This window comes from Globicephala melas, chromosome 9 (assembly GCF_963455315.2).
Source record: "Globicephala melas chromosome 9, mGloMel1.2, whole genome shotgun sequence".
NCBI lineage: Eukaryota > Metazoa > Chordata > Mammalia > Artiodactyla > Delphinidae > Globicephala > Globicephala melas.
Genome location: NC_083322.1, coordinates 13,352,163 through 13,368,062, shown reverse-complemented (window position 1 = coordinate 13,368,062; position 15,900 = coordinate 13,352,163). Strand labels below are relative to the sequence as shown.

General features: G+C 44.3%; 2 protein-coding genes across 4 annotated transcripts in view; one reads left to right on the top strand and one right to left on the bottom strand.

The window, feature by feature from the left end:
- Window positions 1-1,992, top strand: part of RAB19 (RAB19, member RAS oncogene family) — a 14,623-nt gene extending 12,631 nt beyond the window's left edge. The window contains exon 4 of the mRNA XM_030853999.3: window positions 1,454-1,992. Coding sequence (XP_030709859.2) covers window positions 1,454-1,722 — 269 coding nt within the window. The 3' untranslated portion in view covers window positions 1,723-1,992. The remainder of the gene's footprint in view (window positions 1-1,453) is intronic.
- Window positions 1,993-13,953: 11,961 nt separating this feature from the next.
- MKRN1 (makorin ring finger protein 1) overlaps window positions 13,954-15,900 on the bottom strand; it is a 28,818-nt gene continuing 26,871 nt past the window's right edge. For all 3 annotated transcript variants that reach the window (XM_030854000.2, XM_030854001.2, XM_030854002.3), the window contains one exon: window positions 13,954-15,662. In XM_030854000.2, the coding sequence (XP_030709860.1) occupies window positions 15,450-15,662 (213 nt within the window). In that variant the 3' untranslated portion in view covers window positions 13,954-15,449. The remainder of the gene's footprint in view (window positions 15,663-15,900) is intronic.

Genomic DNA, 15,900 nt, shown 5'->3' with positions numbered 1-15,900 from the left:
AGTAAATCCTGGGCTGTGCTGGCAAAATCCCTCATCGAGCTTTCTGGGGGAATTGCAAATGTTCTGTGTCCTGAGGGGGATGGCGGTTATGGGACATAGACATTTGCCAAAACTCATTGACCTGTCTGCTTCAAGTCTGTGCAATTTTTTTTTTTTTTTTTTTTGCTGTACGCGGGCCTCTCACTGTTGTGGCCTCTCCCGTTGCGGAGCACAGGCTCCGGACGCGCAGGCTCAGCGGCCATGGCTCACGGGCCCAGCTGCTCCGTGGCATGTGGGATCTTCCCGGACCGGGGCATGAACCCGTGTCCCCTGCATCGGCAGGCGGACTCTCAACCACTGCGCCACCAGGGAAGCCCAAGTCTGTGCATTTTATTGCCTGTAAATTATAGCTCTGTCCTTCACTATTCACTCCACGCCTTCAATCCAACAAATCTCATCACAGTCTCCTCAGTGAGACCAGGCCCCATCTCTACAGTCACTTGGGAAAAAAAAGAGTGAAAAGAGGAAAAAGATGTGAAGCAAGTAGAGAGAAGACAGAGAGGGTCACCGGCCCAGCCTTCACCTTGTCACACTTGGCAGGAATGATGGTCCCCAAATACAGGGGCTCCACCTGTCCTGGGCAATAAAACACACACCTCCAGCCCATTCCTAGCAGCTCTTAATGCTCTTACAGGACAGTGAATTAAGACAGCAGCTCCATGAATACTCTGAGTCGAAAAGATACGTGCACCCCAATGTTCATAGCAGCACGATTTACAATAACCAAAACATGGAAGCAATGTAAGTGTTCATTAACAGATGAATGCATAAAGAAGATGAGGCACATATATACAATGGAATTTTACTCAGCCATAAAAATGAATGAAATAATGCCATTTGCAGCAACATGGATGTACCTAGAGATTGTACTGAATAAAGTAAGTCAGACAAAGACAAATATCATATGTCACCTATACGTGGAATCTAAAAAAATGATACCAATGAACTTATTTACAAAACAGAGCCGGACTCACAGACGTAGAAAACAAACTTATGGTTACCAAAGGAGAAAGGTGGGGGAGGGATAAATTAAGAGTTTAGGATGAACAGATACACACTACTAAATATAAAATAGACAACCAACAAGGACCTACTGTACAGCACAGGGAACTATATTCAAAGTATAATGGAAAAAATCTGAAATTTTATATATATATATGAATCACTTTGCTGTATACCAGAAACTAACACAACATTGTAAATCAACTGTACTTCAATTAAAAAAAAAAAAAAAGATAGTGGCTCTGTTTCCATTCATCGTTGGGTTCATTTTCAGGAAATCTGCCATCAGTAACTATTTGTGAACAAATGCATGTCCGCATATTGCTAAACTAAAATGTTCTTTTTGAAGTTCACCTTTTAAAAAACCAGATTAAGTTACTCATCGGAATATTTGCTTCTCTCTCACTCCCAGGGAACAAATGTGACATGTGGGAAAAACGGCACGTCCTGTTTGAGGATGCCTGCACACTGGCTGAGAAATACGGCCTCCTGGCTGTCTTGGAGACCTCTGCCAAGGAGTCCAAGAACATCGACGAGGTCTTCGTGCTGATGGCCAGGGAGTTGATGGCTCGCCACAGCCTGCCCTTGTACGGGGAGGGCACCCTGGGCAGCCTCCCCCTGGATTCCAGTCCTGTCCTCACGGCCCCGGGGCCGAGGGAGAAGAGCCAGTGCACTTGTTGAGTATGTTCCCCGGGCCGGTGGCACCCAGCAGAGGCCACCTCCGAAACCAAGGGCAGCGGACGGCCTCGTGTCTGCTGAGGAGACCTCGGACTCCAGTGCGGACTTGCAGCTGGTCCTACTCCTTCCTGCCTGGTGGGGGGGCACCCTTTTGCCTCAGTTCACACCAGAGGGGGAAACCCTGACTCTGAGGATAGAGGACACCACTGTTTTTCTTGACTTTTCCTAGGACTCAAGGCCCAGTGGTAGGAGGACAAGATTTGTTCCTTTTCATCTTTCCCTTTTCTGTCTCCCCAACCCTTCAGCTGTTTTCTACTGAACTCTGCTTCTCACTTGAAGAAGAGGGTAGTGAAGGAAAGAAGAAAAGAGAAGTAGAAGAAGGAAAGAAGACAGGGGAGAAGATGTCTGGAACATTGCAGAGTGGTTGAAAACAGTGTGGGCATGGGAAGATGGGGAAAAAGCCTGCAATGATGAACCAGATGCTGTTAACTTTTGCTTCCTGACATTCACACCTCGGGTCTTAGTTTGGGGGGCAAAGCTTTTTGACCTAAAGACGATAAATACGGTCTTGCCAAATGGTCAGGAGCCATGTGATGGAGAGAGAATTAGATTTCACTTTATCCGAGTTGGGCGGATTGGACCACCCTCCTAGGATGAGGGAGATGCCTACAATTTCCTTCCAAAACACCCAATCATCTGCTGGATCAAAAGTCATTTCTGAATTGAAATTAAATTGGCTCATAGACAAATATCAAACCAGTACTGACCTTGCTGTATGGCCGGGGCGTGCTGTCTACCCTCCGGAAGCTGTGAGTCATAACCCTTGTGTCCGCAAAGCTCCCTGACGGTTGCTGCTGAGGGTGTCTTACAATCCTAGTAAGAACTGCAAGTGTTGGTCCGGCCACAGCATCAGCTCTGAAAGAGGAAATGTCTGTCTGGGGCGCACCCAGGGTGCAGGTGGGTCCCCCCCAGGCATTTCTAGCTGTAGCACTGTTATCTGCAGGCTGAGACCAGCACAAAACAAATAGCCACTAGCCACGTGTGACTGAGTACTTGAAATTGGCTAATTTGAATTTGATGAGCTCTGAATGTAAAATACATAGCAGAATTTGAAGACTTATTATGAAAAATAAAATGTAAAGTATCTTCCTAATAATTTTATATTGATTATATGTTAAAATGATATTTTAGATTAATATCATTCCAGGTTAATAAAATATATATTAACATTTCAGCTGTTTCTTTTTACTTTTTTTAATGTAGCAACTAGAAAATCTTAAATTATGTGTGGCTCACACCATATGTCCATTGGACAGTACAATAGAGCAATGCTTCTGTAGTGGAATTCCCCGACCACACCTAGGACAGGGGCCAGGAGATGCTTGTCTAGGATTCCTGACACCCATGGCTGACTGACTGAATCTTTCCAGAAACCCACACTTCACCAAGCTTGCCAGGTGATTCTCCCCACACTAAACCTTGAGAACTACTACCATACAGAGGTTAGGTGAGGATGGGAGTGTAACCACAGAGAATAAATTACATTTAATTCACAGCAATATATATTCATTTTTGAAGCGAACAACTTACCTTTTGGAAACATGAGGGAAATCTATTACAAGCCAGAAATAATAAAGGCATCAAAGCAGATTAACCTTTTTTCACATACATATTCTTGTTCTAAAGAAGGGGTTATGTGAAGCAGGAGTTCACAAGGCAGATCAGGAATACACCTGTACCAAGTCACTGGGCAATTTTCAGAGGAGGCAGTGAGCAGACACTCCTTAAGAAGGGGAAGGAGAGGAAGGGACTTCCCTGGTGGCACAGTGGATAAGACTCTGTGCTCCCAGTGCAGCAGGTCTTGGTTCGATCCCTGGTCAGGGAACTAGATCCCACATGCATGCTGCAACTAAGAGTTCGCATGCCACAACTAAGGAGCCTGGGAGCCACAACTAAGGAGACGGCCTGCTGCAACTAAGACCCGGTGCAACCAAATAAATAAATAAATATAAAAAAAGAAGAAGAAGGGAAAAGAAAACTGACTGGATCAGGGGAAAGTGTGCAGACAAGAGGCTGAGCAGGACAGGAGATTAATGGTTCACACCAAGGCTCCTCCATTTATCTGCACACCAGTCTCAACCAATACTCTAAAACCTCATCAGCTTCTAGGATGATGCCCTCTGCGGGTTATCTGGAATTAAAATATTCCTACCAACAGGTTACACACGTGAGAACAAGGTCACCGGAACACCAGCAACCTGTAATTAACCAGTGTGGGCTCCTGTTGAAATGATGGTGCTGGGACAGAAGTACTGGAAAGGGCAAGTGGAAGGGAGCAGCTTCCCTGGGTGAGGGCGCACAAATGTCTGCTCTGAAAAGAGGCACAGGCTTTTCTGAAGCTCAGAGCAGGCTTGTACCACACTGTGAAGCTCACTCAAGCAGGCGCTGCTTTAGAGCCAAGGTCCAGGAAGACTCTGTGTTAACTGAAGCTCGCACTTTTCTCACATCCTCAAAACTGCATAGTTGTTAACAAGGGAATTATATGAAATAAAGCTCCAAAAGGGACATTTTGGAAGAAAAAAAGATTATAGATGTATAAAATAGATAACTAATGAGAACCTACTGTAGAGCACAGGGAACTCGACTCAGTGCTCTGTGGTGACCTAAATGGGAAGGAAATCCAAAAAAGGGATATATGTATACGTATAGCTGATTCATTTTGCTGTATAGCAGAAACTAACACAACATTGTAAAGCAACTATACTCCAATAAAAATTAATAGAAAAAGATTATGAATGTCTCTATTTCGTCTGCCAGCATCAAGTACACCTCCATGTATGAGAAAATCTTTCAGTTAATATTTCATTGTTCATAGATTATTCCTGAATCTCTTCCCCACTCTATTACTGAAAAGGTCTATTAGTAGTAACAGTAATAGTACTACTACGGTAATAATAATGGCAAACACATACGGCAATTACTATGTGCCTGGCACTGTACCAGGCTTTTTTTTTTTCGGCCGCGTGGTTTGCGGGATCTTAGTTCCCTGACCAGGGAAGGAACCCGGGCCCCCTGCAGTGGAAGTGCGGAGTCCTAACCACTGGACCACTAGGGAATTCCCCAAGCATTTTATTTACACTAACTCAGTGCATCCTGTCAACTATTTTTGAAGTAGGTACTATTTGTAACTCCTATTTTAAAAATGAGGCTATGATTGTGTCCATCATCGGATGAATGGATAAAGATGTGGCACATATATACAATGGAATACTACTCAGCCATAAAAAGGAACGAAATTGAGTTATTTGTAATGAGGTGGATGAACGTAGAGTCTGTCATACAGAGTGAAGTAAGTCAGAAAGAGGAAGACAAATACCATATGCTAACACATATATATGGAATTTAAGAAAAAAAATGTCATTAATAACCTAGGGGTAAGACAGGAATAAAGACGCAGACCTACTAGAGAATGGACTTCAGGATATGGGGAGGGGGAAGGGTAAGCTGTGACAAAGTGAGAGAGAGGCATGGACATATATACACTACCAAACGTAAAATAGATAGCTAGTGGGAAGCAGCCGCAGAGCACAGGGAGATCAACTCTGTGCTTTGTGACCACCTGGAAGGGTGGGATAGGGAGGGTGGGAGGGAGGGAGATGCAAGAGGGAAGAGATATGGGAACATATGTATATGTATAACTGATTCACTCTGTTATAGAGCAGAAACTAACACACCATTGTAAAGCAATTATACTCTAATAAAGAAAAAAAGAAAGGAAAATAAATAAATAAATAAAAATGAGGCTATGAGACACGGAGAGATTAAGGTCACACAGCTAGTAAGTGGCAGAGCCAGGATGCAAACCCAAATCACCTGGCTCCAGAGCCCACTTAACAATTATGCTTCACTCTCTCTCAGATAATGACCAGTATTGGATTTGGGCTCCATCATGTTAACTCCTCATCAACCTCTACACACACAAAAATACACTCACCGCAAGATAAACTCACAAACATACATTTCAATATCCTTCAAAGTAAAGTTGTGCAGCTCTCTCTATAAAAGAAGCTGAAGGGGGACTTCCCTGGTGGCACAATGGTTAAGAATCCGCCTGCCAATGTAGGGGACACAGGTTCATGCCCTGGTCTGGGAAAATCCCACATGCTGCAGAGCAGCTAAGACCATGCGCCACAACTACTGAGCCCGCATCGCCACAACTACTGAGCCCGCGTGCCTAGAGCACAAGAGAAGCCACCGCAGTGAGAAGCCTGTGCACCGCAACACAGGAGATCCTGCTTGCCGCAGCTACAGAAAGCCTGCACACAGCAAGGAAGACCCAACGCAGCCAAAATAAACAAATAAATAAATTTATTAAAAAAAAAAAAGCTGAAGGGGCGAGGAGGCAGTGGGGAAGGGGCAGGGTAGAGAAAGGGTAGCAGGTTAGGTGGATTGCGCGAGTCCTGTTTAACTGTGGGGGAATTACAGAGGAGCTGTGCCTGAAATACACCCGGCCCAGGCTGAATGCTCTGCCTTTTGAACAGGGATGCTGTAGAAACTCCAGTTCCATCATATGTAAGGTGACGTGGCTGACCCAGGGCAAACCAGGCTGGCTTCCACCAGCCATTACGACCCAAGGCTTAGAATTGAAAGGATGGGGAAGGACTCGGCCAGCGGTACACATCGCGGCTCCCCGCAGGTCACTTGTAAACCTCCAGATGATTGAGAAGAGGTTCTGGGGATTCATATCACCAAAAGCAATAACAGTGCCTGCTTAATTTTTTTTTATTCTCAATAATATCAGTATAATCTGTTCAAGAGCCTGTGATCAATTATTGAATGAACATGTGTAGATTTTACAATTCACAAACGATTCACTAGTTGGTTTACCACCAGCAGAAGGGGAGCTGCTAAAGTGTTTTTGACATCCTGCAGTTTCTTTTGTGTTTATTCTTAACCATATATTGTTTAATTTATACCTCAAAATAACTGCCAAAGACTGAAGTACCAGGAATGCCGAAATTAAAGTACAAGTTAATAAATAGTACAGAATAGGTGGTAAATCAACCAAAGTTTGCTCTTCACCTGAATAGAAGTTTCCTTTACCTATCATTTAGACTTGCATTTACTTATTCTTACATAGTGTATCAAGAGGTCTCTAGAACTTGAAAAACCAACATTTAAAAGAGATCGTAGGGACTTCCCTGGTGGCGCAGTGATTGAGAATCCGCCTGCCAATGCAGGGGACACGGGTTCGAGCCCTGGTCCAGGAAGATCCCACATGCCCTGGAGCAGCTAAGCCCGTGCACAACTACTGAGCCTGCGCTCTCGAGCCTGTGAGCCACAACTACTGAGCCCACGTGACACAACTACTGAAGCCCGCGTGCCTAGAGCCCGTGCTCTGCAACGAGAAGCCACCGCAACGAGAAGCCTGCGCACCACAATCAAGAGTAGCCCCTGCTCGCCACAACTAGAGAAAGCCCGTGCGCAGCAACAAAGACCTAACGCAGCCAAAAATAAATAAATAAATATATTAAAAAAATAAAAGAGATCATACAGTTATAATTATATTCAATCAGTTTTTCATTTGGGGGCAATAAAAATTATCCACACATGATGTGTTAATTTTTAGAAAGTCACTTACGAATAGCAGCCTGAAACCTCATCTAATTTAGAAATGAAATTTCAATTACAAAAATAAAATTTATGGGCTTCCCTGGTGGCGCAGTGGTTGAGAGTCCGCCTGCCAATGCAGGGGACACGGGTTCGTGCCCCGGTCCGGGAGGACCCCACATGCCGCAGAGAGGCTGCGCCCGTGAGCCATGGCCGCTGAGCCTGTGCGTCCGGAGCCCGCGTGCTGTAAAAAAAAAAAAAAAAAAGAGCTCTCACAATGAGGGACTTCCCTGGCAGTCCAGTGGTTAGGACTCCGGGCTCTCACTGCCGAGGGCCTGGGTTCAATCTCTGGTCAGAGAAGGTCAGGGAACTGCTGCATGGAGGGGCCGAAAAAAAAAAAAAGAGCTCTCACAATGAGAAAGAAGGAGAGAATTAGTTGATGACTGGAAACGAGCAAAGGTTTTTTAAATATTGGGAAGACTACTTCTAGGTATTTAGATTCAGGAATTCTTCATGGATTGTGTGAGACAGTACTGCTAATAATAATGAAAACCTGAAAATAATCTTCAACAATAGGGGATTATTACATAAATTCTATACAACTTTTAAAGGTGTGGTAACTACTATATATAAAATAGATAACTAATAAGGACCTACTGTATAGCACAGGGAACTCTACTCAGTACTCTGTAATGGCCTACATGGGAAAAGAATCTAAAAAAGAGTGGATATATGTATATGTATTACTAATTCACCTGAAACTAACACAACATTGTAAATCAACTATACTCCAAAAAAAAAACCTTGTGGTATCATTGTTTAATGGGGTGAAAAATATTCAATAATAGGGTAAATAAAAGATTCAAGAGGGACTTCCCTGGTGGCCCAGTGGATAAGAATCTGCCTGCCAATGCAGGGGACACGGATTCGAGCCCTGGTCTGGGAAGAATCCACATGCCGCGGAGCAACTAAGCCTGTGCATCACAACTACTGAGCCTGCGCCTTAGAGCTCACGAGTCGCAGCTACCGAGGCCCGCAACAAGAGAAGTCACAGCAATGAGAAGTCCGCGCACCGCAACAAGGAGTAGCCCCTGCTCGCCGCAACTAGAGAAAGCCCGTGCGCAGCAATGAAGACTCAACGCGGCCAAAAATAAATAAAATTAAATCTTAAAAAAAAATGATTAAAGAAAAAGTATGATTGTTACAAACAAAAAAGTATAGATGTACACAGAAAGAAAACTACAAACGATATAACTACAAGGATATAAACCAAAGTGTTATTCCTGGATATATTAGTTTTCTATTACTGCATAACAAATTGCTACAAACTTAGTGGTTTAAAACAACACGTTTATTATCTCACAGCTTCTGTAGGTTTCTGTAGATGTGCAGGCACAGCTTAGGTGGATTCTCTGCTCAGTCTCACCAGGCTGAAAGCAAGGCGTCAGGCAGGGCTGTGGTTTTCATCTGGGTCTCAGGTTCTTCTTCCAAACTCACTGATTGTTGGCAGAATTCATTTTCTGTGGTTGTAGGACCGAGGTCCTTGTTTTCCTGTCAGTTCTTTTGTTTGTTTCGGCTGCGCTGGGTCTTTGTTGCTGCGCGTGGGCTTTCTCTAGTTGCAGCGAGCGGGGGTTAACACTTTGTTCCAGTACGTGGGCTTCGCACTGCGGTGGCTTCTCTTGTTGCGGAGCACAGGCTCTAGAGCACAGGCTCAGTAGTTGTGGCGCACGGGCTTAGTTGCTCCACGGCATGTGGGATCTTCCTGGACCAGGGCTCGAGCCTGTGTCCCGTGTTGGCAGGCAGATTCTTAGCCACTGCGCCACCAGCGAAGCCCCTTCCTGTCAGCTCTTAAAGGCTGCTTGCAGTTCCTTGCCACACGGTCCCCATAGGCAATCACGACATGTGTGTTTGCTTTCAGCCAGGCCAGCTGGAGCATCTCTCTCCACTTTCCCTTTGGCAACCAGCCAGTGAAAACTCTACTTTGAAAGGATTCACCTTATTAGGTCAGACCTACCCAGGATAAGGTCTCTTTTGCATTATAATGGAACATAATCACAGGAGTGATATCTCCCATCATACTCACAAGTTCCATCCACTCAAAGGGGATGGTATGATATCTGAGCAAGGGTCATTCTAGAGTTTTACCTATCACATTGGATTCTTTGGGTTTAAAACTTTATTCTTTATGATTTTGTTACATTTGTTTAATAAAAAATGTTATTAATATAAACCTGTGAATAGTTATCATGTAAATGAACACTGTCCCTTAATTTCAGTGCCCGTTTGCCTTTCCTTTTATAATTGTGTTGGTACCAAAATTTGTAATGCACCTGTGTCTCAAGCTGCAGTCCACAGACTACTGTCTCTGGAAATGACCTTTAGAGTCCCTAAGACTGTAGGTTATGACAGCAGTGTTTTCGGAACTTTGACTATAATCCATATTAAGAAACACAATTTACATTTCTACCCGGTAAGACGTGTCCTTATCACATGAGATGCACTCTGACATAAATATACCATTCATTTGCTTAAAATGTTGCTTGTGGCCCATAAATTGTTCTCCCCATCCATGAATGGGTTACAACCTGCAGTGAATAACACTGCTCTGGAGCGGAGGTTCCATGTCTCTGCTACTCCTTTACTCCTTTATACCAGCAGTATGATTAGCAAGCAAGCCACTTAAATGCACTGATCATCTCAGACACTTAGACTAGATTATAAGCTAGAGGGTAAGAGTTGTGTTTTGCCTATCTTTGAAGTCTGCAGGATTTAAACAAAGCATATCCTCTGTAAGAAACTAAATTTCTTACATTTGAATCTCCTGATGCAAGTAAACAGAACTAGAAAAATGACCAAAAAAATCACTCCCCCCAAACCTTGAGGCTTAGGACTCCACAGTGTCAAGAGAGAACAGATGTTCAAGTCACAAAGGCCAACTGAGGGGATGGTGGTGAGGAAGAGTGTAAATCTGTTACTCAAGTCACCCAGAAAAGTGAGCTATATCCATAAAGGAAGCAAATGGCAGCAGATCTGTTTAGACCCAGACGTGGAGTCCAAAGCTATAAGGCTTCCACGGACACACTACCTGCTGGACACTGGGCTAGTTAACTCCTGCACCTTGGTGTTCTCATTTGCAAAATGAGACAAAAACTGGCCTTAACTACTTTACAGGCTTGTGAGGATCAGTTCAGAAAGCTCGAGGGCTTCCCTGGTGGCGCAGTGGTTGAGAGTCCGCCTGCCGATGCAGGGGACGTGGGTTCGTGCGCCGGTCTGGGAAGATCCCACATGCCGCGGAGCAGCTGGGCCCGTGAGCCATGGCCGCTGAGCCTGTGCATCCGGAGCCTGTGCCCCGCAACGGGAGAGGTCACAACAGTGAGAGGTCCGCGTACCGCAAAAAAAAGAAAAGAAAAGAAAGCTCGCAAAGCGCCTTATAAAGTATTGTGCAAGTTCTTCCATGATGACAGTGTCATGGCTAGGTGGCACGGACTTCAAACTATGGCACAGACAGCCCAATAATGTGCAAGTGGCTTTAGAAGAGTGATAGCTGAGGTCCCTGTGGGACAGGATTCTGCGGGTGCAGTGACTTCAGGGGAGGGCTAAGTTCTGGTTAGGCTAAGAAGAGGACCAGTTGGGTGTGTCACATGTTACTAAAGTACTGAAACTTAGCAAGATCATCTTGATATATTAGGGCAATCCAATATTATCCCTATAAATGTTACCGACACACTTGCATTGATATTCTTTTCTAAAAGGAAAGAAACTGTTGTAGCTAAGACAGTAAACTGGGCATATCCTGCAGGGTATCGACTGCCACTGATGGTAGGGTTCAGTATGAGGTATCATATGTTCTGCCTCTGCCGGCTTCACGGCTTCAGCACATGTCTTTGGTCTGAGGGGTTGTGCCCTTCCCCCCCTTTCAGGTCTCAGCTCAGATGAGCTCTCCCTGGCCAGAGACGAGCCAGGCCTCCCATTGAAAGCTCTCATTTTACACCTTTATAGTAGTTATCATAATTTATAATTACCAAAAATAATCACACAATGGGACTTCCCTGGCAGTCCAGCGGTTAAGACTCCACACTTCCACTGCAGGGGGTACAGGTTCCATCCCTGGTTGGGGAACTAAGATGCTGCATGCCGCGTGTGGTGGCAAACAAACAAACAAATAAATAACACAAATATCTCTAACTCCATTAAGAAAAGGACTACAACTATTGTTATCAGGGTATTTCATGCTAGGCTACATCGGCAAAGAAACAAAACAAAATAGACTCGCAAACCTCAGTGAATCTCTTGTTCATGCAAAATCTGATTTGGGGTGGAGGGGTTCTCTTCTCCAGTGACCTGGGGACTCAGGATCCCTCCACCTTGTAACTGTCGATTCAGCGGGGTGGCTTTCAACATCTCCTTGGCAGGAGGAGGGATGGAGGAGGCATGCAGCACGTGGTCTGGGTCAGTCACATGGCAGCAATTCAACTAAAGTCCTTCCTACATGTTTAAAAACTGTAGTACAAAATCTCGTTCTTCTAAAAAAAATTACATATTTTCATTAGTAGTATTTATCACCAAAGATTAGGCAAAAAAGCAAGTAAAGTTTGTAATAATGCTTTTCCTACTAATCATGTCTGTATATGATGTATCAATTTTAAAAGATAAAGTTTATTTATGTTTGTTCATCAGTACAACTTACTTGATCACCTTACAACTTACTTTCCACTGGATTATCTTGAATAGAGGTGCCTAAAAAGTACTGTAAACATAAATGAATATTTTAAATACTGAAAGTCTTTTACTTAGATTTCTGTATAAAATGACAACTCATTTCTTTAAACAGATGATTTCAACACAGGACTGGTTGTTACGCTGTGACAACATGAAGATCCAGAATTTCAGAGGCTTTTTACCCCCCAGCTGGCGTCCCATGCCCCTCAGAGGTCAGCTGAGCGTTCGCCCCACCTCTCCCTGCAGTGTGACCCAGGCCGGTGGAACCGCCACCTCCTCAGAAATCACACGTGGCCACAGGAAAGTGGAGAATGAGGAAAACCATGGGCTGACTGACTCTTAACTTTCATCTGGAAATGATATTTGTCACTTCCGCTCACATTTCATCAGCTCACGAAAGTTAGATGGGCTTTGCCACTGTACCGCGCACCTACAGAAAGCCGACTTGGACATTTGAAGAGCGTGAATAACGACGACTACAAATACCTTTATCGACAGCATACCTCCTCCCTCCCTCCCCCAAATCTTCGGCAGTATTGGCTTCACTTTTCCTCCAATCTTAAAAAAAAATAATCTGTGAATGTCCACAGGAGTTAGTCACAGATGTAAACATCACTTATTGTTGTGTGGTGGCAGGAAAGACGTTGAGATGGTGGTTTTGTGCAAATGGGAAAGAAGTTTCACTCATCACCGGTGGTCCCCCAACCGTGTGCAGTCGGCAAGCACACAGAAAGAGCTCACTTTCAATGTAGGCAGTGACCAGGCAGCAACACGCATTAAGGACAGGCTCATACATAAGCTTCCACTGCCTTTTCTGAGACACAAAGAAGGCTGCTCCGAACATCAACCCCCCTAAACTCCAGCACTAAGCCATTATCACCACCTGGGTCACGCCTAGACCATTCTCCCCACCAGACTCGGACATGCCGCCAACGGCGCAGCTCCTGATGAGCCTCTTCCTACTTTCTGGACACCAAAAAAACCAGAGGCTTGAGTCTCTGGCCCGGCTCAGATCCCCAACACTTCCACCTCGCCTCAGGCTTTCTAGCACCCCTCTGGGAGTACATGCGGTCCCCAGCAAGGCCTCAGCAGCAGCAGCTGAAGGTGAACTTTGGGCACTTCTGGAAGGGAGCAGCTTCAGCTAAAAATCCACCAGAAGGGAGCTTACAGGAACAGACTCCTCAGTGGACCTTCAGCTATGACCATGACTACAATAAGTTGCAATACACACAACCCTAGATGTGGAGACGTTTTCAATAGCATTAATTCTTAATATAGATATTACAACTATTAATTCTTAATTATAGATACTAAATTATTTTACAAATAGGCACTGTAAAAAGGTTACTGAAGGTCTTCCATTGGAGTGGTGGAAGGGTTTTTATTTTAATAATAAAAAATTTACATAGGGAATTCCCTGGTGGTCCAGTGGCTAGGACCCCACACTTTCACTGCTGAGGGCCCGGGTTGGATACCCTGGTCAGGGAACTAAGATCCCACAAGCGACGCGGCACGGTCAAAGAGAAAAAAAAAAAAAAAATCACGTAATAGAATTAGGAACAAAAACACCGTTATTTGCAGGTCTGAAGCAGGTTCAACCAGCACATGGCAACAGAAACTGTCAGTGCCACTGTCCAATAAAGAAGGCCTAAGCGTTAGTCTTAAAAATCCTAAAAAGAAATTTGATGATCCCAGCTGGTAAGGTTTTCCTCTTTATCTCTTTCTCTCTCAAACATTTCTCAGCAGGCTAGATGTTTTAGGAAAGGTGTCAACTTTTCTCAATGAACCTATATCCACAGAAATTTGACTAACTGATGAACTGATCCAAGAGGCAATGAAAGAAACAAATATGCTTTGACATCTGCACATTTCAAAATGGCTCATTACACAAAACAGAAAGCCAAATTATGGGTTTTTAAAATTGTTTTATTTGGGAAAAGTGCGTCTTACAAAAGGGCAGCTGCAAAATACAGAGACCTCTGCAACAATTACTTGTTTTTGCTTAACGTGAAAGAATGAGTGGTATCCAAGGAATCAAAGCAGTAGATGGACAAATCAGGGGCATCTCCAAGTTATTTTCAGGAAATAGAGCAACAAAACGCAAATTTATAATTTCTGATCAAGGAATTCTTCTAACAATTTAACTTTAGCTTATCTCGTGGATTACCACCTCTCCGTCCCCTTTTAGTGGAAAAGCATGACTTACGACTGCAAACCAATTACTCCACTACAGGAAACACCTTAGAACATAGTTTTGAATCACACCTGTCTAGCTGCAAAGCTCAGGGATGGAATGAGGCAAATACCCACAAAAACGAACAGAAAAACCCGACAACAAAACCCCTCAAATGAGGACAAAGGTTTGTCAAAAAGTGCCTGGACTAGAAAGTCTAGGAGATCATAAAACATTAAATACAACTGTGTAACTGAGACCCAGTTTGTGTTAATACATGAGACAACCAGATAGTTTGAACTTCTATGGCTAAGCCCATTTCCCTATTTATAGAGACAGAGCTAGCCCTGCTCTATTAACAGCTACCAATGTACTGCTTTGTCCTTTAAGATCTATTTGCCACACGAGGCTGAAACCACTAAACTTGAGTTTTTCCACTAAGGCTACAGACACTGCATCTATGCAGGGATGAGAAGCTTGTTACACACTCACACGTACCAAGTCTATCAGCCCTTGGGAGTCAACTTCCAACTCTGCATTTATTTTATTCCACTATATCTTTATATGTGTTCTTTCACAATTTTCCTATCAGGCTAAACACAGTAAAAATCTCAACACAGTCGCACCTGGTTCTGGTTACCCAGCAGTAGTACTTGTGTGCAATTAAACAAGAGACCAAAACCACAGAACAAGTGCACAGGGTGGGGATTACAGGGCAGGGAACAGATATAAAAACATAGATGTGCAGAATTCACCAGAAACCTCAAGCATCTGCCTAAGTCTATAGCAGAAGGCTACATGCCACAGTTCAGATCCTTCACCTATCACCCCAATTCTTGGACCCCACAGCAGGGCCAATGCTGTTACTTTTGAACCTGGGGTCCTCAAAAGTGAGTACTGCAAATCCAGAAATGCTACCCTTGAACTGTGTGAATCTGGCTGAAAACAGATGACGCAACAAACCTACACTAACTGTCTGACAGTTAAATTCATGTTACAAAAAAAACTAACTTTAAGATTTATTTTTGTAACTTTCTGAAACAGAGAAAACAACATACTCCTTGGGGAAAGGTGAGGGATTGAGAAGACAGGCCCTGGGTAAAACTTATTACGACAGCACCTGGAGTCGAGAGGCCTGCCTAGGAGAGAACCACGGGCGCTGCCGCCACGAGTGGGCACGGCTGCCGTCTGAGGCTCAGCAGACCAGTTCACACGCCCCGCAAAGCTGCTATAGATCCAAGTCATAAAAATCTTCCAGCTCATCGTGAAACAAGTCCCACTCGTCTTCAGAGTCCGTCAGGTCGTCGTCCCCACCTGCAGCCAAAAGCATAAGCAACATCTCGCCCAGCTCGAAGGTGACAACCTCTTCGTCGTCGTTGTCGAAGGGGTTGCCGTGCTCTCTTTCCTCAATGAGCTCCCAGAAGTGGTTCCTTCGTTGGGCCTGTAAAAAACAGGGCCGTGATAGGGATGGCACTGCCGAGTAGCATCTTCTATTCTCTTGTTTCTAAGGCAAAACGTCCAGCACACCAGAGGGCATGACGAACCAGACTTCTTATTTAGGGTTTCGACTTTACCAATTCCTCCCCTCTGGTTACTTGAGGCCAACAGCTTAGTCTAGAGCTTTAAGCATTCTAGTTTCTCCTCTCACAGCCCTCCCAGTTTGCCGAAGTTGGTTTCCT